The sequence below is a fragment of the Filicampus tigris genome, chromosome 14, assembly GCF_054856515.1.
Source record: "Filicampus tigris isolate MCC_2025a chromosome 14, RoL_Ftig_1.0, whole genome shotgun sequence".
NCBI classification, from domain to species: domain Eukaryota; kingdom Metazoa; phylum Chordata; class Actinopteri; order Syngnathiformes; family Syngnathidae; genus Filicampus; species Filicampus tigris.
Window position 1 is genome coordinate 15377990 of NC_141230.1, and position 27079 is coordinate 15405068.

The 27079-nt window shown below is 42.5% G+C and overlaps 2 protein-coding genes across 4 annotated transcripts; both read right to left on the reverse strand.

Annotated features, from left to right (window-relative positions):
* Nucleotides 1–1310: 1310 nt before the first annotated feature.
* On the reverse strand, nucleotides 1311–6774 carry tpt1 (tumor protein, translationally-controlled 1). The gene is made up of 6 exons (XM_086050717.1): nucleotides 6614–6774; nucleotides 4723–4790; nucleotides 3522–3706; nucleotides 3317–3422; nucleotides 1707–1823; nucleotides 1311–1612 (listed from the first exon to the last, which is right to left on the reverse strand). The coding sequence occupies exons 1-6, from the start codon at nucleotides 6738–6740 to the stop codon at nucleotides 1610–1612; spliced, it is 606 nt and encodes a 201-aa protein (XP_085906843.1). The 5' UTR covers nucleotides 6741–6774; the 3' UTR covers nucleotides 1311–1609.
* Nucleotides 6775–7411: 637 nt separating this feature from the next.
* On the reverse strand, nucleotides 7412–26768 carry ranbp2 (RAN binding protein 2). Of its 3 annotated transcripts, XM_086050715.1 has the most exons (30): nucleotides 26559–26768; nucleotides 24933–25000; nucleotides 24742–24853; nucleotides 24442–24594; nucleotides 22923–23153; nucleotides 22240–22382; nucleotides 21812–22007; nucleotides 21380–21514; nucleotides 21086–21245; nucleotides 20426–20607; nucleotides 20117–20313; nucleotides 19785–19908; nucleotides 19502–19663; nucleotides 19217–19354; nucleotides 18803–18934; nucleotides 18497–18709; nucleotides 18320–18403; nucleotides 17931–18072; nucleotides 17719–17813; nucleotides 13379–17639; nucleotides 12910–12987; nucleotides 11705–11866; nucleotides 11285–11371; nucleotides 11038–11213; nucleotides 10032–10284; nucleotides 9582–9671; nucleotides 9343–9500; nucleotides 8829–9102; nucleotides 8332–8681; nucleotides 7412–8192 (listed from the first exon to the last, which is right to left on the reverse strand). In XM_086050715.1, exons 1-30 carry the CDS (start codon nucleotides 26628–26630, stop codon nucleotides 7887–7889), a joined length of 8934 nt encoding a protein of 2977 aa, XP_085906841.1. In that variant the 5' UTR covers nucleotides 26631–26768; the 3' UTR covers nucleotides 7412–7886. The 3 variants fall into 3 exon arrangements, with proteins under 3 accessions (XP_085906841.1, XP_085906840.1, XP_085906839.1); XM_086050714.1 differs by lacking the exon at nucleotides 12910–12987 and having other exon boundaries at nucleotides 17719–17801; XM_086050713.1 differs by lacking the exon at nucleotides 12910–12987.
* Between the last annotated feature and the right edge of the window lie 311 nt (nucleotides 26769–27079).

A 27079-nucleotide genomic window follows, 5' to 3' on the forward strand; every position in this document is an offset into this window, starting at 1 on the left:
CCAACCAATTAAGATTCAAACAAGTGCTTTTTTCGGGCTGATCTCTCAACCAATGAAAGAGCAGGATTTTTAAAAAAAAGGGGGAAGTTCCAAAGAACTTCAGCCGGCAATGCTGACTTTTACACAGGTGCACAAGCACGCGTGCATGTGCCTTAACAGTTGGCAAGCGCAAAAGGGGTTGACATTCAAACAATAAGTGCATGTTTTTTATCTGTGGGCAGCCCTTTGTTCGTCACGTGCACGCACTCGTCCACACGCCCTTGCTGCACACACACGTGCGCACAAAAATACAGTCATGTCTGCACAAAAACATTTGCTGTAGCCTACTAGTATTTTGGGGGAGCACCGTTTGTCACGATTGTTTGATTGATCAGCGCGCACACACACACACACTCCCTCCGCTGACAATTTTTATGGTATGATTGAAATTGTAGTTATGTGTAATCGTTGCTATCCAAGCAAAATCATTAGTCTCTGGCGTCCCCTGGTGTTTTAGGGGTGTTAAAACGCTCAACACACATTTTTGAGTCGCCACTGAGGGTTGATTCAGTAATCACGGGAAAAGCATTGTAACACACCAGGTTTACAGAACATTAAAAATGGTGATTTATAATGGGAGACAAAGGACAAAAAAAAAAACATTCAACCTAGTGTAAAAATACCTCTTAGAAACTGCAGCATGGTGCCATTTTGAACTTCTGCATGTTTTAACAAACGGTAAACTATCAGCACCCTAGTGTTTTTTTTTTCCAATGCTTTCTTTTTGATGTAAATTTGAACGGTGGGTGCAAGTGGTCCATGAAAAGCAGTTGGGTTATGTGCATTTACTGAACTGAACTACCCCACCCCAAGACCACTGTGTGTTATACAGTGGACCCCCCGCTTTATTTACTGTAATTCAATTGTAAACCAGAGAGCATGTTTTTGTTGGCCTGCACATTTACCCTTTTAGGATGAATTTCATAAGTAGGTTCAGACTTGAGGCATCGTATGAGTGTTTTCTATTTTATTACTGATTTGCTTAAGCCTTTTCAGGGTGAACTGGGATGTTTTCCTTTGATCTAGTACATTATTTTGCATACATGTGACGCAGTTGGAAAATCGGGTTTTGAGGCGTGGCGTCAAAATGAACAGCACAAAAAAACTACACATCTATTTTTGACTGTGACCTTAACCTTGAAGTCAAGTCCTAACACAATATGTGAGAATTTGCTGTGAAAGACTAAATTCAAATGAATCCAGACAATATCCCAAATAGTCACACGAGTTGATTCCAATATCACACATCCCACTTAAAAAACAAAACAGAAGATGGTACTCAGATTTTATTTTCAATTTAAAGCAATAATGCAGATGAAATTTCAAATGGAACCACAAACCCAGAGCGCGAAGGAAAGCAGAGTTGTCTTTGCTAAACATCCAAAAAGTCCAAATCTGGGGTGCCTTGAAGACATTTCTTCAGTTTTACTGACAAAAAAGTTAAACAGTGATTAGGGATGGGGAACTTTTTTTTTTTTTTTAAACTATTGTCTCGTTGGCCATGATGTCAATATGGTGCATTTAGGGTGAAGCAGCAGCAGCCGGTTGACAAACAGGTTTGTCCGTGTAGTTACTGCAAGAACAACAATCAATGATTGATAAATGGTATGCAACATTTGGAGCAATGCATTTCACTTTTGTCCTTGCATAACGCATTATATACTTACGCATTTCTCAGTCTCGAGGCCATCTTTAAAGAAGACCATGTATGGTGTGACATTGTCCTCACGGTAGTCCAGAACTGCAACCATGCCATCAGGGTTCATGGACTCGCCTGTGTAAAACTGACATGAAGACAAACGGGATTAACTCATCTGTCAATTACATCCTGACATAGATGAACTAAAGAAAAACAAGTGAGCGAGCAGTCGAGCGAGCAGCCTTTTTTTGGGGGCTGGAGTGTAAATCGTCAAAATAAGATGACATTTATAGTATCCAATCGAAACCAATCTTTACTGCTCTATTAGTTGTTAAATTTATTTTATTCTGAAGCCCTCCTTTTGTTAGACAATTTTCTGCAAAATGGAGGAAGTTAGTTCCCGTCCAAGTAGTGCTTGTCCTGTAAAGGCGACTGCAATAGCACAGGGTAGAAGAATGCTTCATGAGGGGAAAAAGAGAATCCTAAAGTGTCAGCCGAAAACCTGGAGAAATCATTGGCACACGCCAACATCTGTTGACAAATCTACCAAACCTTTTCACGGCAGGAGCGTGAGCAATTCAGAGGCGACCTGCAGGCAAAAACAGTTGCGCGGCTAGCAAGTTGACAACTTCAAAAATAATTCTCACACTAAATCGACGGAACTACCATAACCTCAGCATAGGCTACAAAGATCTGACGTTCAACCCCTAACCGCGACATAGCTTGCCCTCAATTAGAGCTCCACCAATTATAGGCGCCAATATTTAGAGTTTTGAAGCTTTATCGGCATCATCTTTTTAAAAACATTCTGACGGCCAATAAGAGTTTAATTTAAAACAGGGTTATTTGGCGCTGCATCAGAGCCCAAAGGCTGGGAACTTCCTAAAAGGAAGTTGGACATCCAGGTTAAGAGGCAAAGAGGAAGAACAGAGGAGATTTTGGGACATGAGGAAAGACTTGCAAGACATCTGAAGTGAAATAAATCGGAAGATGCAGAGGATGGTGAGGCAAAGGAGGGTTAGATGTAGGGCTGTCCCGAACAATTATTTTTCTCCCGATTAATCTATCGACTATTTTTTCCGATTAGTCTAACAATATTTTTTTTCAACCAATCCAGCAATTTTGGGGTTGACGATTCTGACGTTCCAAAACCACTTCTGAAAACCTTTTTTTTTTCAAATTCTTTGTTTATTAAAGTTACAAAAAAAATTGAAATTGAATGAACACTCACATTTCTTTTAGGCAAGCATCATGACGTGTGTACATGAATGAGGTATTTTTTCTGTCCATGCATTACAGTGAAACAATGTGTGAGCTCATGTTAAGCAGCCCGAGTACAACTAAAAAATAAATAACTCAAAGTCCAATGAGGAACGCCCTTCACAAAAGCAATGGGCCTCATGTTCTGGACAATCATTTTAAGGATACTTTGTGTGATTTGAGATACTCTTTCTGGTGTGCATTCCTCTTTTATTCTGGGGTACGTATTTACGTCATCGGCGACGTCGACTATGTCGACTAGCCGGCCGGGACAGCCCTAGTTAGATGTGAGCCTTCGAATAAGCTTAATCCAAAAGGGAAATAATTAAGAAGCAGACTCTTGTATGTTTTGCATTGAGTGCGTCTGTGTGGAATTACCCGCAAATCCTTGAAATTTGAGAGGAGCCTCTTGACCTCATCGGGGGCGTCAGCCTCAAACTGTGCTACTCTGTCAGGATTGCTTTCTTTCACGTGGTTCTTTATTCTGAAGAAGAAAAGAAATGCTTGAAACCACGTTCCAAAATACCCTTAAAGTACGTCAATCAACCTAGAAAGCCAGAAGGCGAAGCAATTGATGACATACCTCTTGACATAACTCTTGATGTGGGCGACAAAGCTCTTCTTGTCGAAAGTCGTCTCCACCAGTTTGCTGAAGAGAATGATGTTCACGCCAGACTCCACATGCGCATCTGTGGTCTCCAACTGCTCCTCAGCCGATGGGTTGCCGCCGATTAAAGAGTCGTCGATGTGCGTTGAATTGGTGATGACCTGAAACAGAAATGGCACAACTCAGTAGGCATCACCATTTGTTGGACTTTTCTTTCCAAATGGTTCAATACTTGTGCATGATGGAGCGAAACTAAAGATTTTTGATACAGTTGGAGGACGATTTCGGCACAAGTCACCCAAGGTCGGAGTTTCATTATTTTTCAGGGTTTCTTCAGGTGTCAGCAGATATAATTGATTATTTTAATGCACTTTTTAATGCAACGTAAAACTAATTCATTGCCCACATCCTACCACACACATACGCTGTATGGCTGTCAGTCGAATAAAGTTTGTAATCCCAATTGCATAATTTCCAGTTAACATGCCCCCCCCCCCTTTTTTATTTTTTATTTTTAATCTGTTCTAAATGTACAATAAAATGTACAAGTTTTTCTCTTGTACATACTCCTGGACAAATAGGTTTACCTAATACAATTATGTTTGTATCTTTTCATTCAGTGATACAGTAATTCAAAAATAATTTCTAATATGTTACTCGGAAGTTAAAAGGATATACTAAACAGTTATAAGGGACTGTAACACATTCGAGTCAGATTTGCATTATGTTCATTTTTCTGCCACTAGGTGTTCATAACTCTTTTTTTTTTCTCCACGTTTTATGCCTTTATTTAGTTAAGTCTTATACTGAGGCCCGTTGTCATTAGTGACACATCTTACAGGAGCTATCACCAGAAGGTTAGATGAAATTAAGGTTAAATCGAAAGAGCAAGTGACAAGCCGGTCATATACTTATCTTATACCGCAACGACAGACAGCGACGCTGAGCATGAAAGTACTATTAAAGTATTTTCTGACCCCGTTTTCCCCTAACGTTTGAAAAGATGTGAAAAAGAATATAAATAAATTCCTGGGATTGAATGGCTGGACTGTGAAAAGACATAAATATGTCTTTGGGATTGAATGAGTTTTAATAATGCAGCCATAAAACTAGGTTGGTCATGCGACATTTCAGCAGTGGATGACTAACAAACAATTACGTGAGTCTTACTGCTTACCTTTCCTTCCACTTCATAGAAGATTGGAGTCTCCTTAATCGGGAAGGTGTCTGTGAACATCTCATCATCTAGGGGAGAAAGGCAATAAACATTTATGAGTGGAAACATGGATATGTAACGTCGCTACAGAGGAGACGTGACTACTGTTGTTACACGCAAGACAAACTTGCTGTTTCTCGCTTGATTTAGACGGCCGAAATATATAAACATGGTGAACCGTAGCTATGTTAGGAGGTGCAGTAGTGCCACCCACGATCGCAAAGGAAGAAAATTTAACGGACTGAGTTTTTATAGGGTTCCTGCTTGGCGAAAGATCAAAGTTAGGTAAAGTCAGCAACAGATTGGCACATTTGGAGTTGTTCGTAACTCCAAAATGCAACGCAAACGATGGCTTTGTCCACTCTCTGTAAGGTAGCCGAAGAGCTACCACTTGAATTTCAGCAACACAAATTGTGTACTTGTGCTTTTTCAACAGGCTAAGCTGAGACGTGTGCGCAGGAGCTGTCAACAAATAGCAAGCACCAACATGAAAACGAACTATTAAAAAAAACAACACGTTTTTTTTTTATTCATTGTCTTGTTTCCAGCTAGTTACAACAAAACCAATTTTATAAAACCCAATTTTTGGGGAAAAAAAGATTTTAGAAGGGAGTTTGGCACAACATTCAACTCCATGAGTGTTCATAATTAGGTCTCAAAAGTCACATCACATATCGATAGGGACTACCTGGTTATTACTACAATTCTTCCTAAAATGAGGGCTGTACTGTAACGATCAGATGATCTATGTGTGTAATTAAAGAACACAAAAATGAATAATGATTACGTTTTTTATTTTTAATTGTTAGTTTTCTTGTTGATGGTTGCTATTTGTTGACGGTGCATCGGCACTGCCTCCGCGTCGCTCTTGAGAAACAACGGCATATTCCTCGCTTCGATGACAAGCAGATGTGTTAAAAATCAACTCATATAAGCTTGTAGCTCGTTGGCTATGTCACTGTGGTTGTAAAGCCCCGTCATTTTCTTGCATTTTAACATGTTTTGGAATCGGCAAATACACTGCCTTTAACCATGCACTCATTCACCGCCCCAAACATGGCGGATGGTGACGTCGTGATGACGCTATGCACGGGCCCTGTTAGTTTCAAGCGCACTAATACAATGGCAGTTTTACTAATAACGTTTTACCACTACTGTTAGTGATATTTGGCTTGACAGTGGGATTAACGCGACAACTGCATGTTACTAGTGAGGCAAACATTGGAACTCCGGGACATCTGCACAATACTAGTAGTAGTACTAGTGAGACACTTTGCAAACTAGTGCGCATTTGGGCCCAACTAGTAACATGTTTTCCTACGACTGTTTCCGGAAAGACTTGCGTTCATTTAGTGCGCCGAATTGACCCAAGACAAATACGGTATAGTACATGCTGTAGACTCAAGTTGGATTTCGATTAAATGACCAAACGTCTTCCTGACAGACATTCGCCATTAAAGAAGCGGGGCGATGGTTCTCGTGGACGTGATGCTAACGCTAACTTTAGATCGGTCAGGAAGGCTGTCTTCCTTCACCGTTTCAACAACAAGCGAGGGGACACATGACTCAGGATTGCCATCGACGTCAAAAACACGCCGGCTTGGCCATTACACGTAATGTTTTTTTTTCCTTATAACGTAACTGCAAACCTTGAACAATGGTCGCCGTAATGGCGTCATCTTATTAGCATTAGCATTAGGAACGCGACGGCAACGAGTTAGCTGGGCGGCGAGTTAGCAAACGTTGACTGAAAACTATTTTTAAACATTTTATTAACCACTCACAAAATAACTTCCGCGACAACGAGCGTGAAAGGAATATGCGAAGAGGTTGACTAAGGGGAAGTCCTTACTGGTAATGATACACTTGTAGATGATCATTTTTGCCGAGTTGGTGTTCAATCTTCCCGAGAAAGAAACCCTGCCACCCCAAACCAAGCTGGAGAGAAAAAGGCCGAACAAGGCCACGATGCAGACCATTTACATCCTGTCGACGTCATCAAAGGGGTGGGCTCTGCTAGCCTTCTAGCCGCGGACTTTGCTGCCACACTCACTTGGCGGCCAAGACCGGTACTACACAACCCTTTTACTTAAAAAAAAAAAAAAAAACTGAAATCCCTTTTTATATGCCGACACGTTTGTGCCACAATCACGTCAGCATAATGTCAGATACCGCGTACAAGAATTTTAGTGCGTATGTATTGTGAAATATCGTGTACAAAAATGTGTGCGTTCAAAGATGGGTTTCGCGTGTACAAAATAGTTCGCACGCATATGCACTTGACATACAATGGGACTGTTACTTGAAATAATCAGATTTCAAATTAAAATCACTGTAGCGTTCTGCACACGTTAAAAATATTTAGTAAATCAACATCTCTGGATCCCCGTCCCCCCTGCCATGTTTTTGTTGTCGATGTTAAGACTGTTCCAGATTATGCACTTAACACAATTTGTGCTGTATGATTTTTTTTTTTTGCTACCTATAGTTGGGACGTGATAGTGGTGATAAGAGGTTGGGTAAGTGTTTAATTTCACGTTATTGCAACCCAACTACCAGACATTAAAATGCAGCAGAATAATAAATTCACCAAGCACATCCACAAAATTACAATGGATTGTCCCTGTGACTCCCCAAATATGGACATGTATTACTCAAAACATTTTTATTTCTTGCTCATATTAATCTTGAACCGAACTGCAACTGATTTCCATGAAGTTAGCCCCCCGCCACCCCATCACGTTTTATGTGGGCAACAATGAAGATTGGGCAGGAGACAATGGGCAGGAGACAAATAGCACTAACAGGCAGTCTACAAGCAACAGTGCTTTAAAATAACATTCCATTTCTTTAAAATTAATTTTTTTTTTTTAGCTTGGTCAAAAAGGGAAGCGTATGTGTAAGGAATACCAATATATTCAAATTGAACACATGCAAGACAAAAAAAAAAGTTAATGTACAATTATATAGACAACATATATGGATGAAATTTTCACATCGGACAGTGATATAGATAAAGGCGTTACCTACAAAATATTTGTGGCTCTTGACCAGTAGTGTTGTGGTCAGTCTGTAATTCTTTGACACAACTAGAATGCGTGAGCTTCAAATAAAGTCCATAAAGTCTAAATCTGTCCACAGTCAGCGATAAGAAGCTTCTTGGTGGGGATGCCTCCCTTTGTGCCAAGCTCCCCCATGTGTTGCACCACCTCCATACCCTGTCGAACCCAGCCAAAAGCCACGTGCTTGAAGTCCAGGTGTTCGGCCTTTTTCAGTGTGATGAAAAACTGCGAATTGTTAGTATCGCGACCGCGGTTGGCCATGGACAGGATGCCCGGACCCGTGTGGCGGACGTCGAAGTTCTCATCCTCGAACTTTGTGCCATAGATGGACTTTCCGCCCGTGCCGTCACTGTTGGTTATGTCGCCGCCCTACGGGAGCCACGGAGAACATTAGTCAGCGGTATTACCTTGGACCCTTGGAAGCATTTCTGAACCCAGAAAGTTTGTGACGCATCAATCCAAAATGATTGACATGAACCACTGATATCATCACTGTACTTCTCCTCACCTGACACATGAAGCCCGGGATGACCCTGTGGAAGATGGAGCCCCTCAGGCCGAAACCTTTCTCGCCCGTACAGAGCGCCCTGAAGTTTTCCGCCGTCTTGGGAACGAGGTGAGAGAAGAGCTCGACGGTGAGGGTGCCAAGCGATTGGCCGTCCGCCTCCACAGCAAGGAACACCTGCGGGTTCGAGTCTCTGGAGTGCTCCTGAATTCTGGACATGGGCACGGGGCTGTACGAAGCGTCAATTTGGCTGATGAGGCTCTGACATTCGCAGAAGGTCTTCTTGAAGGACGCGGCGATCTCCGGGGTTTTGAACTTGGCCGCGAGCTGCTCCACGACACCCTCGGCGCAGTCTGGAAATACAAGAAAAAGAAGTGGCGACCGTTAGTTACAAAAGCACCAACTTCCTTCACGCGTCGATGCTGGACGGCTGTCGTTGTGCCCGTTCTCTCATCTGCGGCGCATATAGAAAAGTGACACCGCCTGATGTCTGTGTGTACCTGAGTAGTCCGTGGCGGTCCAGATGAGAGCGTTAGCCGAGGTGCTCATGGGCTTCAGCTCCATGGTCTGGGAGATGTTGTGGTTGGCGCAAACCCGGAACACCTGCTCCCTCCTCATGAGGATCCGGTAGAAACGCTTGGCCGGGTGGTAGAGGATCTTGATGTCGCCGACGCCGCGCTCCTTCCACTGGCCGAGGTCCCGGTCCCATCGGTACAGCTTGGCTCGCTCCTTGAACAGGATCTCTTCGTCCTCCTCTCCAGACTTGGTTTCCACCTAAGGGGATGGAGTTATGACAGCAACAATTCATTCAATAACGCAAAAACCCCACATGTGTGGCTAAGACTCTCTGCAACTTCTGCTAACAACACATGCTAAACACTTTCTCCCTCCCTGACATTAAAACGTGGCTAACTTCAACATATCTCCTTGATCAATCACTACTTTTCTATAAGCCAGGCTTTGGCTTCATCTACCATGATCCAGATTGTTTGCATGACTGCGTGAAGAAAGTACCTCTGGTAGCGAAACGATCGGTTCAAAGTGTATGTCAACATTTTTCGGAGAGTCCTCTTCGTCACTTGCACCCTCCTCATCATTCTTCTTGTCGGACGATGTAGGGACTGAGCAAGCAAACACGGCCGCGCCTGCGTTTGCCCAAGAGAAGTTGGAATCTACACGCGCACACACACATTTAAAACAAATTAAAAATGTCAGTGGAGACGACAGAAAATAAATAATACAGCCAAACTAACCTTGAGTTCCAAATGCAAAGCCTTCTGTATTTTGGGCCAGATCAGCAAAAGAGAAGCCCTCAACTGCGGTGAAGCCAAAGCTAGGAGTATCTGAAAAGAGAACATTCTCATCTATGTACAGAATATACACATATGATCATGGAATACAATATCCCGTGGGTCTTGAAACTGTCAAAATGCTTTCAAGTGGCTGGCAGTGAATGAGTTAAGAAGCTAAATGAACAGTGTCCTTTCACATTAGCATGTATGGCGTCAACACACAGATGGTTGGACACAAACTATCGTATCCTGTTTTCAATAACAAGCATCCATTTTTGACCGTTGATCCTTTTCAAGATCGCAGGCCTACCAACACCTATGCACGCTACACCTTGGAGACAGCCAACCATTCACACTAATAGTGTCATACACGTACACTTGATTCGGGCCCATTATCTTAGACGTACAAACCTGTACTAGTAACAGCAGGAGGGGCAGCAGAGGGGGCGGGGGCGGGGGCAGGGGCGGTCTCTGGCTCCGGCTTAGCTGACAGGTCAATCGGGGAGCTGTTGTTGCTGTTGCTGCTTGGAGATTGTGTCTGCACCTTTGCTGGCTGCTCTGACTCGTCTTCCTCTGTGCTGGACTTGAAGCTCGGGGACGACTCCGTTGTCGGATTTTCAGCAGGGCTACTTGGCACCTTCTCGGCCGTGTTTAATTGGGCATCCTGTATCACAAGACCACAGTGTCCTCTAGTTTCAAGAAAGGTCCAATATAAATCAATTAAAAAAAAATAAAACAGTTAATTTATCATTACACGTTGACATCGTTTTGAAACCTCTTGGCCATAAAATCTGGAACAATCGTAATAAGTTCAGCAGTAACTGAGCATGCTTTCGATGTACTCTTACGCCGCTACGCAAACTAGTTCATTGCGCGTTTGTAGCCTCGAAACCTTGTATGTCATAGCTATTTGAAACAGACAACCTTTGTACAGTTGAATTAACTAGACTTGTGTATATTGTCATATTAAATTATCTTTGCAAAGTGGCTCAATACAGTTGACTGTTCCCTAGTCACAAATTCAAGACTTAGATTCCCCCCATCCTCAGCTATTCGTAATAAAACTCCTCTTTTTCAGAATGTGTATATTTTAGGCTCTTTCGGGAATACAGCTTCAAAGCCGTGGCTGATAGTAATTGGTAACAAGGAAGTATGTGGAATTGACATGCTAAGTTTAACTTTGCTTGTTAATGGAAGGTACGGAGATTCTTCACCACACATATGTTTTTTATCTGCCAAGTTGCATAAAACAGTATTGTTTATGGGTAACGCAAGATGGGTTTGAAACTATATTTCACTGTAGTTTGTAATACGTACCTTTATTCATACAGGCAATTATAAGTGCTTGGTTAGCCCATGAATCTTAAATGAGACCACACACTAACACCTTCTTTCAACACTTTCACCCTTTTCCTACCAGTTCCTGTTGGGCCTTTTGGACTTCAGTCTCAAAGTCCTCTGCCTTGTCAGGATCCAGGTCGCTGTCAGTGGTGCTCAGTCCACAAAAGAAGGTAGGTGGAAGCTGAAGGCTTTTGGCCTTCTCCTCCTCCTCGGGCGTTGGCTTTTTCTCCCAAACGACCTGGCAGTCGGGTTCTGAATGGATCAGATGCAAAATGTCAGTGAAATGATGAGTAATAAAAACTCGTGACTCAGAATTCCCATACCGTGACCAGATGCAGTGTCTTTTCTTTCAGGAGGATCAGGGTAAAGTTTTCCATTCAAGGATTTCACTGCCGACTCATAGTCCTCATCTACACAAAACAATTCAAGAAAGAACTTAATTAGTTATACGTGGAATAAGATAATTCTAATATTATAAAATACATAGCCAATAGTCACAATAATCACAATCAAACAAGGTATGAGAAGTAAAGGACATGTAATTTGCATTTCTAACACCTCAAAAATCCCTCAAATCAAACATTCTAAAATTAAAATCAAATTTTTTTATCCTGACTATTTAAACTACAGTACGGCTGTACTGAGACACGCCGACCCTGTTGACATTATGTCTGTGTTTGACCCATGCATGCGGAGTCATCATTGTTCAAATCTTGCTGTCCAAACTGAAACTGCGGTCTCACCATCGGGTTGATTGTCGCTGGTGTAGCCTGGTTCATTCTGGTAGCAAAAAAACGTGAGCGGCAGTAATAATTTCCTGGCTAAAGCAGCTTGTTCAGTGGTGGGTTCCCTGACATATACAATCTCCACCTCAGAGTCCTCATCTGGCCCAGCATTGCTGACTCCTGTGACGAATTAAGGGACATCTGCATCAGTGAGTGATATTTACAGGAAATAAATCAGTTTTGTTTACTATTGAGGCATTAGTTTTGCACACAAAAACAGTATGCACGGCAAAAACAAACATGCATCCAAATTGATGTGACGGGTTATATGATTACAACATTTACATACTGTATGCATGCAAATCACATTACAGACAAGACTCAAAAGTGTGAAATGCTACACTGCCGCATTGGACAATATAAATACCTGGAACTATAATTAGTATTTGCTAGCATCTTCATTGCAATGGTCACACTAGACTGGGAATTGCATTTCACACTGTTGCCACTTCTTCCTGCACTAAATTTGGAGTGTGAGATGTTGATGCATTCCTCTGAGGAAAAGAGCCACTCAGCTCACCATTTTGGCAACATTGGATTTTAAAGAAAAATTTCCTGTTGGCACTATTGCTTCCCGATAAAATTTGAGCCCATAAATGATAAGTAAAAAAAAAAAAAAAAAAAAAAAAAAAAAAAAAAAAAAAGGTGTTTTTTCAGAGCCTTGAAACTCTAAATTACAGCGCAAGTCAACTAAAAAATGTTCTTAACAAGTATGTTCTAAACGCCTTTACTACTCCAAACACAACATTCTGATTAATATTGCATTTGTGGAATCTGGGTAGAACAGCAAAATTCACCTGTGTTCAGCCATTTCAGGGGATGGCCATTTTGTCAGTCGCTGTCGAGTGAAAATGACATCACAGGTGCTCAGGGCTCACGTAAGAACCAATCACGGCTCACCGGTTTTCTGAAGCTTAGCCATGATTGGTTGTTACTTGATCCCTGAGCAACTGTGATGTCATTTTCAGTTGACAGCAACTAACAAACTGGCCACCCCGAGATGGACAAAAACAGTTGGATTTTACTACTCAACCTTTTGTACATAGACATGCAGACACATTACGGTTTTCCACTCCGTGCATCTGGGTTATTCCTTTCTAATTGCATCTACCACCCATGTGACAGCTGAGAAGTGTTAAGCCACACTGCGGTCATTAGAGTACCTGGACTTTCAAACCGAGCGCTCGATGTGCTTGTCCAAAAGGCCATTGGGTTATCTTTGAAAAGCCTAAAATCCAGTCCTAAAGGATGATGGGTTGTTGTGTTAAAAGGAACTAAATGGCCATCAACATTGCCATTTTAGAAAAGGCCCAAATAGTGAAGATTAATGTTTCTGGTTTTCAATTGCTAAAAGGTAGAAATTTATTTTAACTCATTCACTGCCAGACATTTTCAGACCCTCTTTTACCCTGCTTGAGAAAAACTTGAAAAAACATATAACCGAGTTCCTGGGATTGAATAGCTGCACTGTGAAAAGGCAAGTAAATTTGTCAATGGCAGTGAATGAGTTAAGGATATTTTCTGTCCAAGAAAGTATATGATCAATTTAGATTTTTTAAAAAAATTTTGTGAGGGAACTAAATGTTTCCGTTCCAAACCGAACATTTGAAAAACATTGTAAATGTTGCTTACCTTTCTGTGGAATTTTGAAGGCAGGTGGTACAGATGAGCCCCTGTTTGGATGTGGAGAATCTCTAGCCTTCAAACTGGCCTCACAGTCACCACTGTCAGAGTTTGATTTTGGACTGCCAAATATCTTCTGAAGACTGTCAGAGCCGAACACAAACTTAGGGGGCGACATCACTGACTTGGTGGGGTTGACTGGACTTTGAGAACCAGATGTTTTATTATCAATGAAGAGTTCCGTGCGTTCCTTTGTGGTGTCTTCCAAAATGTCAATTGCTGCCTTCCCACAGACAGTTTTTGAAGAGTCTCCACTGTCCTGAGAAACGATACATGCCACGGGGGTCATAAGTTCCAGTTTCTCCTGAGCAATCTTGGCCTCATCGAAAACCTGCTTAAACGTGTTTGCCGTTTCCTGCAATTTGAATCTCACAGCCAGCTGCTCCACTTTACCCTCTCCTTCTTCAGCAAAGTCCAGTGCACTCCAGACCCACGCCTTCTCCGCACCCTTCATCGGTTCCAGTTTCATGGCTACTGTGATCCATTGGTTAGCACAGATCTTAAGTACCTGGTCTCGCCTCATAATCAACCTTACCCGTTTTGTGTTATAATTTTGTAAGATTTTGAGATCTCCAATACCTCTCTCCTTCCATTGACTCACTTCTTTATCATAACGGTAAAGTTTGGCTCTGTGACTGAAGACGACTTGTTCATTTTCTTCACCTGTGGAAATCTCAACCAGGTCAGGCAGGGGAACTACAGGTTCAAAGTATAGACCGTCTCGCTCCTCATCCTGGGTAACATCTTGCTCATCGTCTGTGCCCACTGAGGATCGGCTCTGGTTCAGTTTAGCAGGAGACTTCGAGGGGCTTATGCCAGGTTGGAAGCTAAAGCTGAAACCACCCATGGACTCCCCAAAGCGGAAAAGGTTCTTTCTTAGTGGGCTGCTGGCGAGTGGAGAGGCATAGACCGATGAATCAGCGGTATCATCCAAAGCCTCTTCTCTTAAGTCATAGTTATCCCACTCTAAGGTAGGACCAGTGGTTTCATTGTGAGGCTTGATGAGAAGACTTGATATTGACTTGACAGAGGATGGAAACTGGCTCTCATCATCGTTGATCTTTGTTTTGTCGTCCGTTAGAAAAGATTTCAGGTCTTTCAAACCAGTCTTCATTTCTTCAGCTTTCTGAATCAGATGAGCAGTTCTGCCCGTGTCAACCAGTTTGTGTGGAGTTTGCAGGGGGATGTCCAAGAGGAGTCGCTGACATTCCTCAAACTTAGCCTTGAATTCCTCAGCGAGTTCTGGAGTTTTAAACTTGGCAGCCAATTGTTCAGGTCTGGCATCACCGTCGGAAAAATCATTCGCCATCCAGATCCATGCCTTATCCGAGCCTGCTAGAGGCTTAAGATTCATGGTGGTAGTGATCCAATGGTTGGCACACACCTTCAGAACTTGCTCTCTTCTCATCAAAACCCGAAGTCTGCCATTAGAGCTGTTTTTCAAAAATTTGAGGATTCCCACCCCACGTTCTTTCCACTGACTGGTATTTGCATCAAACCGGAAGAGTTTCACACGCTGGGAATAAAGCACCTGTTCATCCTCCTCCCCCGTGACAAGCTCAACTTTCTCGGGCATTTGAACCACTGGTTCAAACTGGATTTCATCGTTTTCTTCAGTTTTATACATGTCGTCTTCCCCCTGCTCATTTGTGGCATTCATCTTGGGGGGTGTTGATGAGAACAATTGTTCGCCAGCACCAGAGAAACCTTTGAAATTGGGGTCCTTCTGGCCAAACTGGAAGTCTCCTCCGGATGACTTTGCCAGGTCTGCAAAACTAAAAGCATTAGTTTTACCAGATATTAACGGATTTGTCTCAAACTCTTGATTGACTTCTGGGGGGGTAAAATCATTTTCTTCCACCTTGTGTTTATTAGCTATACTTTTAAGAAAGCTGGAGGCTGAACCTGAAGCCATCTGATCACATGGGGTAGACTTGTCAGTTTCATCTTTTTCAGTACTTGGAATTCCAAATGTAAAGCCACCTGTAGGCATGGGCATTGAGAAAGAGAATCCAGAAGAATTTGTTGTCCTAGGGGCAGACTGGGAAGCTTCAAAGTTGAAAGCAGCAGGAGAAGTTTCAACTTTTTGTCCAAACTGAAATGAACTGGCAGCACCAAAAGGTGCAGTGAAGCCAGTCCCAGACGTCTGGCCCGATGATGTTTTCACTCCAAAGTTGAAACTGAAGGCAGAAGCTGAAGCTGATGAAGTCATGCCACTTGTGCTTTTCACGTTGGGATTTGGTGCCGAACAGGCAACACATTTACTGCTCATGGATTCATTTCTCAACAAACAGACGTCACAATCCCACTGACAGTCCTTCTTGGAAAATATGGCTTGTAAAGTTGATGTACTCCCCTGCCTATCCTCCTTTGCTGAAACAGCTCCAAAACCTGAAAATGGTGCTGTAGATGGATTTGCAACCACAGGAGCCCGCCCATTTGAATCACTGCTGTGCTTGGGATTTGTACAGCTAGCACAATTCTCTGCATCATTTTCATTTTTTACCCAACATACAGCACACTCCCACTGCCCTGGTTTCTTTGTAAATTGGGTGCCAAACCCAGAAGTCACAATGGATTCTGAGTTCTTGCTTGTAGGCGCACTTTGCTTTTCTACTGCATCAGCAGGTTTACTAGAATTTGTGCCAAATGTAAAAGATGAAGTCCCAGAAGCACTAAATTCAGGAAAAGTGGAGGCAGAACTGCCGGTTTTTAATTCACTTGTCCCAAACTTGAAAGTATCACTTGTCCCAAATTTGAAAGTAAAGGGGGCACTATTTGATTCATTTTCAGGGCCCATGTCTGGTGCTGTGGTGGAATTGGGATTGGCACTTTGACAAGAAACGCACCTCACACTCTCGGGTTTATTTCTCACAAAGCATTCAGTGCAATTCCATTCGCCTTCTTTTAATGCAAACTTTGCTGTCAAAGTTTCCGGTGCTTTCGGAGTTTTTACGTCGTCTTCTTTCTTCTCTTCTTGTTGTTGCTTCACGACGATGCTCTGGGCTTCTTCAAAGTTAGTCTTAAACTGCAATGCCTCATCAATTGTTTTGAAGCGGATGGCTAGTTGCTCAGACTTGGGCTTTTCATCTGCATAATCAATGGCATTCCATACCCATGATTTATCTGAACCAGCATTAGGTTTCAGTTTCATATCAGTGGTTATGTAGTGATTAGCACATATCTTCAGGACTTGCTCCCGTCTCATTAAGAGTCGAATCTTCGCCGTAGTGAAATGTTTCAAGATCTTAACATTGCCAATGCCTCGTTCCTTCCACTCTTTTGTCTCGGTGTCAAATCTATACAGCTTTGCTCTATTGCAAAACAACTCCTCTTCATCTTCCTCACCCGTTCTCACATCAACCTTATCAGGAAGTGGCACAATAGGTTCAAAGTGAGGACCATCGTCGTCATCCTCCTCCTCCTCCTCACCGTGGGTGCTATCATTGTCACTATCTGCTGCATTTTCATCTTCGGATACAGACTTGGCATTACCAAATACTGGCTGAGGAATATCCCCAAACTTAAATGGCTGCTCCACCTTTCCAAACAGAGACAGAGGGGCTGTGCTTTGTGCTGTATTACCAAATGAAAAGCCGGATGAGTTTGTATTGCTAAAAGTGAAAGTACTCGCTTGGCCCGATGTCTGCTCTTGAGCAGGAGGCTTCTCTGTCGAAGTGTCTGTCTTACTGGGGATGTCAGATGTAAGAAGACCGAGCAAATTTTCACTGTGCTTAGCTTTGGATGCTGAGAAAGTGAAATCTCCATCGTTGGATTTAAAGTTAGAGTTGAATTTAAAGGCAGCTGTTGGTGTTGAATGGGAAACTGTGCTTGTTCCAAAACTAGGGACTTTGGGTACTTCAGCAGGTGCCTGCTGTCCAAAGGAGATCTTGCCAAAATCCATAGGTTTCCCCTCAATGTTCTTTGGTGGCTGAGCTGGGATTGCAGATGGTTTAGTGAAATAACCGGGTTCGGGTAAAGGAGGATTGGTGGTTTGGTGAGTTACACTCTGTCCATAATAGTCTTCGCTATACGGCGACAGGAGGCTGGTTGCTGGCGATTCAAATCGAAGCGGGGCAGCGAAAGTCTGTTCTTGAGGGGGATATACGCAAGCAGGGGCGGTTTGCATTGGAGGAGTATGGGTTGGTGGCGGCTGATAGGCATACATATGTTGCTGAGGTGGCATACGGTTCATACCGTACATTGGCCCCTGTGTAAAAAGGAGGGGGAAATCATTTTCAGCATGATGAGATTTTTCTTGCAAACAAGGGACACAATGCTTAGTTTACCTTTGTGGGAGTTACATTTGTAGCTGTACGCAGGAGATACTGAGAGTTATATGCAGGAGACTGATTGTAGTACCCAGAGGGACCTGTAGTGGAAACTTGACCACCAAAGCACAAACATGAAGAACGTATCTTCCGTCAACTAGCTTCCTATTGTTGTTATCAATAGCCAATCATAAATAATGTTTGTTTTGTGTTCCAAAAAGTACACTGACCTGTCAAGGGGGCCCCATGGTAGGACTGGCCAGGGGGAAAAGACTCCTGCAGCCCTTCAGCTCCATAGCACTCAGCATACATTTTGTGATGAGGAGAGCTCACGTTTGCTGAAGAGTTGTGTCTCAGGTCATGGACCTCGTTCTGCAACAAGAAATGCCTTGTGACTTAATTTGATGCATCTCAGGCTCTCCTTAGATAACCTCTTTGAATACTGGATAACAAAAGGATTGTTAGGCCTTAGACTGGACATCTTCACACAAGGTTTTTAATAAGAAGTAAGAGCAGACTCATGCTTCACCTGTATTGAATGTGCATTACAGTAAATAATGAATAAAGTAAATTATGTCAATTAAAATAATGCTGTATACATTGTGATTCATTGGCTGACCTTAAGGGCTTCAACTTGCTGACACAGCATTTGGAGGAGACTTTTCTGGTCCTCCACCCAGTAAGGTGGTGTCTTTGGTGAAATCTGGAATAGGAAGTCAATAGTTGTACAACATTTAATCATGAAACAAGTCCAGATGGTTATCCAGTAAGGAGTTATGAAGTAACTGGAGCCTACCAGGTGTCGTTTAGAAGGGGAAACAATAGTTTTGTTAGGGGAGGGAGTGGAAAACTTGATGTGGGATATGGTGTCTGCGGGATAAGCTGGGCTTGAATGGGCTGGTCCCCGACAACCATTATTCTTCTCCTCGTCATCGTCCTCTCCACTCTCGCCAAGTTGCTGATTCACATCATTTAGAAGGTCCAGCACTTCCTCCATGGACACAGGAAGCTGGAATACAATACACAGGCAATAGTTTTAAAGCTTTCAGAGGTTATGAACACTCAGCTGGCTAAGAAAGAAAGAAAAAAAAAAAAACATTACTTTTTCAACCTCATCCGCATTGGCATTGTAGATCTTTAAGAGATAAATCCTGAATTTCTTAAGAAAAGTGATGCACCGGTCCTGTGTTTCCTCAACTCCATTGCTGGCCTCCTCAGACAGCCGCTGGTAGATCTTTAAAAAAAAACATGGTAGCCATGTAAACAACAGGCATGCAAAAGATGATTGATCATTCACACATCCAAATTAAATGTGAGGGATCCCTAACAGAACAGCTAATTACAAAAATGGAAGAGTGGACTGTGTCATTAGAATTGTAACAATGTACTGTATATGATGTGGTCAAGTGGTATGTTAATGAAATGAATTAACCTAAAATGTATGTTTTTAAATTATCAAAATAAATTCTACACATTATTTTGTCATATACGCCATCAATAAAATCGGACGACCAACCTGAGCTAAGTGCCAGACAGATGACATGTTATTGATTGATTCCAATGTTGCAATGGCCTCCTCTGTCTTGCCTTCAATGTCAAGCAGAGTTGCATGTGCGATTTTGGCTTCTTCTTCAAAGCCCTTCACAGAGGAGACCTGGTCAGGAGAAAAGTTACATGCATTTACGTATGATATACTGGCAAACCTAACACAATGTGATCTTTTGTCTCAAGGTTAGACAGTCATAGGGTTTCAATAAGATCAAAATAGCAGTGACGGCGGAGGACAACTATGAGTACTAACCCGAATATCTTTGGATGGAAAGTGTATGTAGAGGGGGTCGAGGGGTTCTGGTATGCTTCGTCTGTTTTTGATCTTGTCCAACAGTGGAAGCACAACTTTCCAGTAGTGGACACTGCGGCTGATGTACTCCTTCTGGTCATAGTACGAGTTAACGCCATCACCCTTTCATTTCACAAAAAGTGGACACCAAAATGAGCAGATGACCCCACCCGCTGCAGCTTAATAGGCCAGCAGTTCTTCAAACGGGCATAAATCTAAAAAGTGTGCATAGACACGTACTTACCGTCTGGCTGAGACATTGAGCCCAGTAGATACCCAGTGCTGGATGCAGCCCATGTTTTTCTCCGGCTCTCAATGTGTTCAGTCCATGTTGTACTATCATTCGCAATTTGGCTGACATGCCAGGACTTATAGAAAAGAAAGGCATATGTATCATTAACAAACCATCAAATATTGCACAGGGTATTTTGAGTCAACATATTAACACAGCACAGATTTAACAGTGGGCTAGAGATGTTACAAGGTTGAGTATAAATGTTCAGATGGGGTTGGCGTCCGATATCAGCTGTATTCGTTGCAACAGTTTGAACCAAGTGAGGTAGGGGGGGCACTCACACAGCTCGTTTGTGAATAAGACTATAGACGGCATCCCACCACTCCCTCTGTCTCTCTGTGGTCAAGAGGCGAAGGAGGGAAAGAGGGAGGCAACGAGGCTCATAAAGCTGCTGTTGCTGCTGGTTTATTCCACTGTTTAACTTTGCCGTCTCCTGCAGCTGACAATGGCTGCAGAACACCACACCGTGTATGAATACCTGCAAGACAAGAAAGATGTTAGTGTGTTATAGAATGGTGCAGGTGAGTGCTAATTATGTGACTTGTTTATAGACTAAATATGTGAAATAAGCAGGGATTGCTTCCACCGACCTCCAAATCCAGAAGGCAGATGGACTCTGGTGCATTTGTGTCCAGTTTGGAAGTTTCTAGGTTTAGTCTGGGGAAAAGCTGCTGTAGCCAGGACCGCAAGGACGGTCTTTGGCCTAAAAGGGCCCACTGCAATCCTAACCAGCTCAAATGTTGCAAGTCTCCGCAATACAACAGGATAGCACCTACAGAGGACGCATAAAATTGAATGCACTGTACTGTGTTTGGATTTTTAAACCTAGGAAAATACTATGTTGATAAATCCTGCTAGTGTAATTGAGCTGTTATAATGGCCTTTGCACACTAACGTGAAGGTTTGACTTGTGTAAAATACCTCACCCATGCTTCCCCATAGACAACATAACGATCTAAATGTAATGTTTCATCAAGACTAGTGATACGAAAATGAAGCTTCAAGATGCTTCGTAAACCAGTTGCTACATTTTTTGACTCCTCTAGATGGCACAGTTGGTTTAAAGAAAAGGGTTTAAGAAATGGCAAGTTAGTATGCTTTCAGCTCAGCTATAGAAGTAAAAAAAAAAAAAAAAAATACAACTGGTTCATGAAGCATCTTGAAGCTTCATTTTTTCATCACTTATCAATATCCTTCACAAAACTAAATGTTTCAATTAATATTTGCCATCAGTCTCTGTTGTTCCGCACCTGCATCCCACTTGGCTAGCTGAGAGATTTCTGGAGCTTGTGCTCTAATAGAACGGATGTCATCATTTGCAATGAACGAGGATCCAGTCGAGGCCTGTGGTCCTAAAAGTAGTTCAACGAGAGAGTCTTGACCGCTACGGTTCCCAAATGCCTCCACCACCTACATATACAAAAAATACATAAATAAAAATTTTAAAATACAACGCGGTCACCGGTCATTATACACATTAGCAGCACAAACATTGTACAGTACACTGAATGTTCACACAGATAATCATCAAAAAGCATGCGTACCTCTCTGATCAAGCTGCACGGATCAGTGCTGAGATTGAGCAGCATGTGGCCAGCTTGACTCTGTCTGTCGTTAGCCAGCAGCTCGAGAAGATGCGGGGTAGACTGATCTCGCTTGGTCGCCTTTGGCTTGGGAACCTAGTGGGAAGTGAAAATGGATTTTTATGCGATCAAACTGTTTGCAAACTTTACATTGTTAATATAGTGACAATACTGATCACATTTTTTTTTTTTTTTAAATCACAGAAAAAAAGCAACACGCACCTATGCACTGAAACAAGTGATTCTTTGAATACAACAGACTCAGCAACTACAATGTAATGTTGCACACTGGAAACTGTACTCTAACATCTTCGTCATCTGATTCATCTCTTTTTCACCGTTACTAACAATTTAGAAATGGTATTGGAGTTTATCGTAACAAGGGCTCAGTACCTGTAGGGCCACCAAATAGCAGAGCACCGCCAGGTCTATGACTGCCCTCCATGTCTGTAGGCGTTCCTGTGCCAGCTTTAGAAGCAGTGTGCCAGAATGCAGGTAGAGGTGAGCTCGCATCTCCACAAACACCTCGCTAAGGTCATCTGTGTGCCGGCTTGCAACACTGCTCAGCTTCTGCATAGTGCTGTCAAAACTGCGTGCATGCAGGAAGATGGCAAAAATGTACGACTTAGGTACATGTCAGTTTGCAAACAGCAATTATAGAGTGTCACAGTCAGCATAAAGAAAAAAAGTTGGGTTCCTTCAAACCACCTCACACAACAAATTCTAGTTGAAACCCATCTTAGCGAAACAATTTCCCAGCATCCGCGTGCAATTATATAGGCAACTGCAATCTCACTTCCGCAAGTCACACACACACTTACCATTTGAGAGCGTCAAGGCAGGACTGCACAGCGCTTCCAGACAGTGTGATTCTCACAAGGTTGCAGTGGGCCAAGAGCAGCTCTCTCTCAAGACGTCGACACATCTTGTCAATGGTGGCCACGCTGGGCTGAGTCAGGTAATCCTGAAAGTAGTTGGTTCAAATGGGTTTCGGTCAATCGGCAATGGGAATTGACAGCAAACCAATAAGGACAGTTTGGAGAGAGCGTTCTGGTTCCAGTTAAGGCTTCCAAAATTGAACTCCACACTACCAAATTTGTTTGTGCTGTGTTCCATCGTTTCGTCTGAGCGAGCACTCATTCCCTTTCTTCAGTGGTCTCCTACTGCAGTATTCCACACATTCACAAGCCTGTGGCGAATGGCTGCTACTTCGCTGTGTGCGTCAAACGAACTTGCCGTGGCTCTACACTCTAGTTCGGCACAGAGCAACTCTCATTATCATTAGCTATTTTTGTCTGCCAAAACAAGGACAAAATCGATCGATCGAAGTCTATCAGCTACATCTCATATGTCTATCGAGAAAAGGTTATTTCACGAATACCTATTATCCTTTTAGATAAAGGCCTAAACGTACAAAGCAGTTCAAAAGCAATCTCTTCTTGACACACCAAAAACGACATCCCGATGCAGCTTTCTGAAATCCTCCATTTGAAGCCATGCTGACCTGAAGCGTGTGCACCACCACAGTGTACCAGTCCAGACTGTGGCGAAGCAAGCCCCTTCTCTCAGTGGCCAAGCAGTGCTTAACAGCCTCCTCCAGACGGCCGTCCTGACAAAAGAGCTGGACCAGCTTCACGTTGACATGCGCATCTCCTGGTCGTGCTGCAAGCTCAGCCTGAAGGAGGTCAAAAAGTCGGTTCCAGCCCTGCTGACCTTGACGACTTAACAGACGCTCCTACACAAATGAAAAGAGAAAACAGCTACTATGACATACTCTTCCAATGTCACATACAAGAAGTTAGGACTGAACGATTATAGAAAATAATCTAATTGCTATTTTTTTTTTTTTTTCAAATATTTGCGATCTGAGTTGCTATTTTTTTCCCCAAGGTATTTTCTAATGTATTTTTCAACAGTTAATGTTTATTAAGGCATAAAGGCAAATGAAGCATTAACGGATATGAAAGACAGTTTATCTACTACAATTAGAGGTATATAGTCACTGAATATTTTGATGTGCAGTTTGGTAAGCGTTCAACACAACTTAATTTTGCCACACAGCTATGGTGTAAACATAATTGATACTGTACTGTAAAGACACAAAGTCAAGTGCAGATTACAACAATCGTGTAAACAAGTCGTTTTGTCACTTCCTACATATCACTTGTAAACGTGAATTGCACTTCTTAATCACTCAACTTCATATATAGAAAAACAATAGTCCAGTGTCCCTACCACTTCCTACACGTCACTTCATTTCATTTTGTGAAACGTGTTATGTAAACGTGGACTGCACTTCTAAAATCACTCATTCAACTTAACATATAGATGGATAAATCAAGAAATCATACACATAAAATTAACGCTTAACCAATCTTCCATTTCGTAACATCACACACGCACGCCACCTTGTAGGAAAAGATAATGCCTACTTATGATGCCAGCGGGTATTACCTCTCAGCGGCGTCTCAACAGCTTTTCGTCTGTCTTTTAGTTCGGAACACACGGCCAAATTCATCCTCTTAATATTTGACCGCTTGACAACTGTGCATGGATGTGTTTTTATTTGTCGTGGCTTGAGGAGCCTCACACTCACATCTGCGTGTGTGCGCTCAAACTTTGAACACACTTAAAGCAAAGACAACACACGTATACGGTGAGTTTTTTTCCCCACACGTGGGAAGTTTTCACCATGCGAGATGAAACGGATCAAGCATGCTGTAGCTGCGGCACTGTTAGCTTAGCGTTCGGTGAATCTCGCTCCCCCCTCCGCTGTCAATAAAGTAATGACCATTTAAACCGCAGCCTTCGCAATTACGTAAACGCATTCTCAAATCACGATTATATTGCAAATGCAATTAATAAGTATACGTTAACTTTGGTGTATTACATTGCATAAAATGTGATTCACTACTATATCTGTTGGAATATTTTGGGCACTTCCATGTGATTTTAAATGTATTGCATACCTTTAGTTGCAAAGGCCAGTAAAACCAGTTCCCTGGAAAAAAAAACAACCTCACCTTCAGGTTGAAGACTGCTGGGTTCCCTGGCAACAACTTGGCAGCCTTGTCCACCCAAAACTCGGCTCTGCTGTCGCTTTCCTCTTTGGCGACCAGCAACTCAGCCACCTTCAGCACCAGGTCTCTCTGGACTGGGTTCAAATCCACAGAGCGCTGCATACACAGGGCATTGAATGTTTAGGCACACATTGACCCCGTATATGCAAAATACTGATTCATGACAGCCTGACAATAACAGTTATTGAGGACAGAATCGCAGACATTCAGTGAGGTAACTAGCAACCAAAATGCCCGTCTTACCTTGTAACATCCTACAGCTTTGTTCACGTCTCCCTCTCGCTCATAGAGCTGTCCAAGGAATTTGTGTGCTTTGGGATCTCTCTCTTGGACTTTAAGATATTCTGATACATGTCTAAGAATATAGAAGACATCATCAATATGTTAAAGACAGCACGGCATAATGCTGAAAGTTTTTTCGTCCTCATGCTTACCTTTTAGCCATCTCATACTCCTTGGCTTCAAAGTATAGTTTAGCGAATAAAAATCCTTTGACAGGCCTCTGTAAAGGACAAGCATTCAAACAGATCTTGATTCAGCAACAGTCACAACCACATTTAATAGATAAAATCTTTTCACTTGGATTGTTCAGCTATGACAGATATCACAGCAGCTATGGTAGGATTTCAAGTAATGAACACAGGGTGTCCACAAGACCTCCGTTAACAAATAACCCGCTAAAATAAGGGTGCAATTCTTGTACTGTGTTTGAACACCAACGACAAAAAAATGGAATGAATGACCAGGAGGTCATTCCATCCATAGTTGGGAAAACTTCAGGTTTTAGGATTCTATAGGCGCCCTTGGGTTTTGGGGAGCCGTTGATCCAGGCGCTTTAGGCCTTAATGGGTTAAGTTGAGTATGTCAGACTGGACAGAGTTCAAAAGTGCCTGGGGTAACAGAAATCTCTCTAGTTAAATGTTAATCAACTATTAAACTGGAAATTAAATTGTCAATAAAAACTGTGAAACAAATGTGTCTTCATTGAACGACAATGACATTTTACTATTGCAAAACATGAGCCAGCACTCTTATGTTGAGCAAAAACGTTTTATTTTAAATGAATTGAATTTTGGGGGAATTGTTTTTGATCTCTTACACAATGTGCATTTCTATTTATTTCTTAGTCAAACAATGCCATCTAAGCAAATGCGGTGACATTTTGCATTGTAATCGGCATAGTAATTAGTACTACAATTAATGGCGATTTTATTAACTCCATTTTGAACCGCACACAAAGACAATCACCTTCGATTCGTTTGAGCCAAGATTGTATGTATTTACTTTTGCCAATCATCTGCTCAAATCGTGGACCCAGTTGGACAGCAATTTCATGGACACATGAAAAATGTTCACTATGATGATCATGAAAATAAAATACACACTATCAAACTAATTCATTTATTCAAACACCTTAACGTGGACATTAAAAACATATTTTGTTTATATGTATCATTTAACCACTTGTTACACAATCTGTGTGGAACGTGCCTAAACCACGTATAACCAATGAAAATGTCGTATAAAATGCAGTAAACGCAAGAGGTTCAAGAAGAAATGTTGACCCGCTTATAGTTTGATTTCAGTGTCATTATTCTGCTTCACTTTCATGAGAACTGAGTACTTCTTAAAAGGCCACCAAAGGCACATCAATGTGATATTGACCCGCTTACTTGTATATCCCCCAAACAACAAACACGTGTAAATTGGACACACTTGATCAAAACGGATCATGTTGAAATGTTTTCGTCTTGTCAAGACATGCTAGCTAGCAGTGCTCAGTAGCTTAGCTTCCGTGGCCAGCCCACGCCGCGCGCTTTCTGGGCATTCAAGCGGAGGACATGGTTAGCGTCATCATGCCGGTTAGCTAAAGCCACTGGATCGCGAGGGCCAGCTGGGCTTCGCCGACCACAAGTTTCCGCGTCGATGGCCGTCATCGTCAAACTAACGCTAACCTTTTTGTTCATGACTTATTCGGGCTCTCCAGTTGACTTGAGATTCAGGTGAAGCAGCGACGGTGGTTAGCAACGCTAACATTAGCCGCCACCGGCTCCACTTACCTCTTTGAGTGAGGGCGACGACGTCTGTACGGAGGCCACATACCGGTCGACTTCAGTCTTAGTTCGCCTCATGTCGCTCGAATAAAGGGCACTAAATAGGCTGGTAACGTTGCATAGAATGTGATTCGTCACTAATTACAAAGCGAACATGAAAAGAGTGATCACGCCGTCACATAACCCGCTCGTGATATTATTGCGCAGGCTCGCTAACGTCAAATGTAGGGACGTCACGTGGGTGGAGCCCTAGCTCGAATCGGCCTCCTTGTCCAATCAGAGCTGATCATTCGCGTGACGCACATGACGCACTTTCAGTTTGGAGAAGGGGCGGGGTGGGGCTCCCCACGTCGTGAGACCTGAACTGAACGCTGCAAGTTGGCGACTGTTGAATAACACTGACGTTGAAATGACAAATAGAGAATATTTCTTTGCGTTTAAGAGCTCCACAAGACATTGTGAGCTTTCTTGAGATTATTTAGATGGTTCAGGTTCACATCGCATGATTTTACAGCAAAGTATTTTAG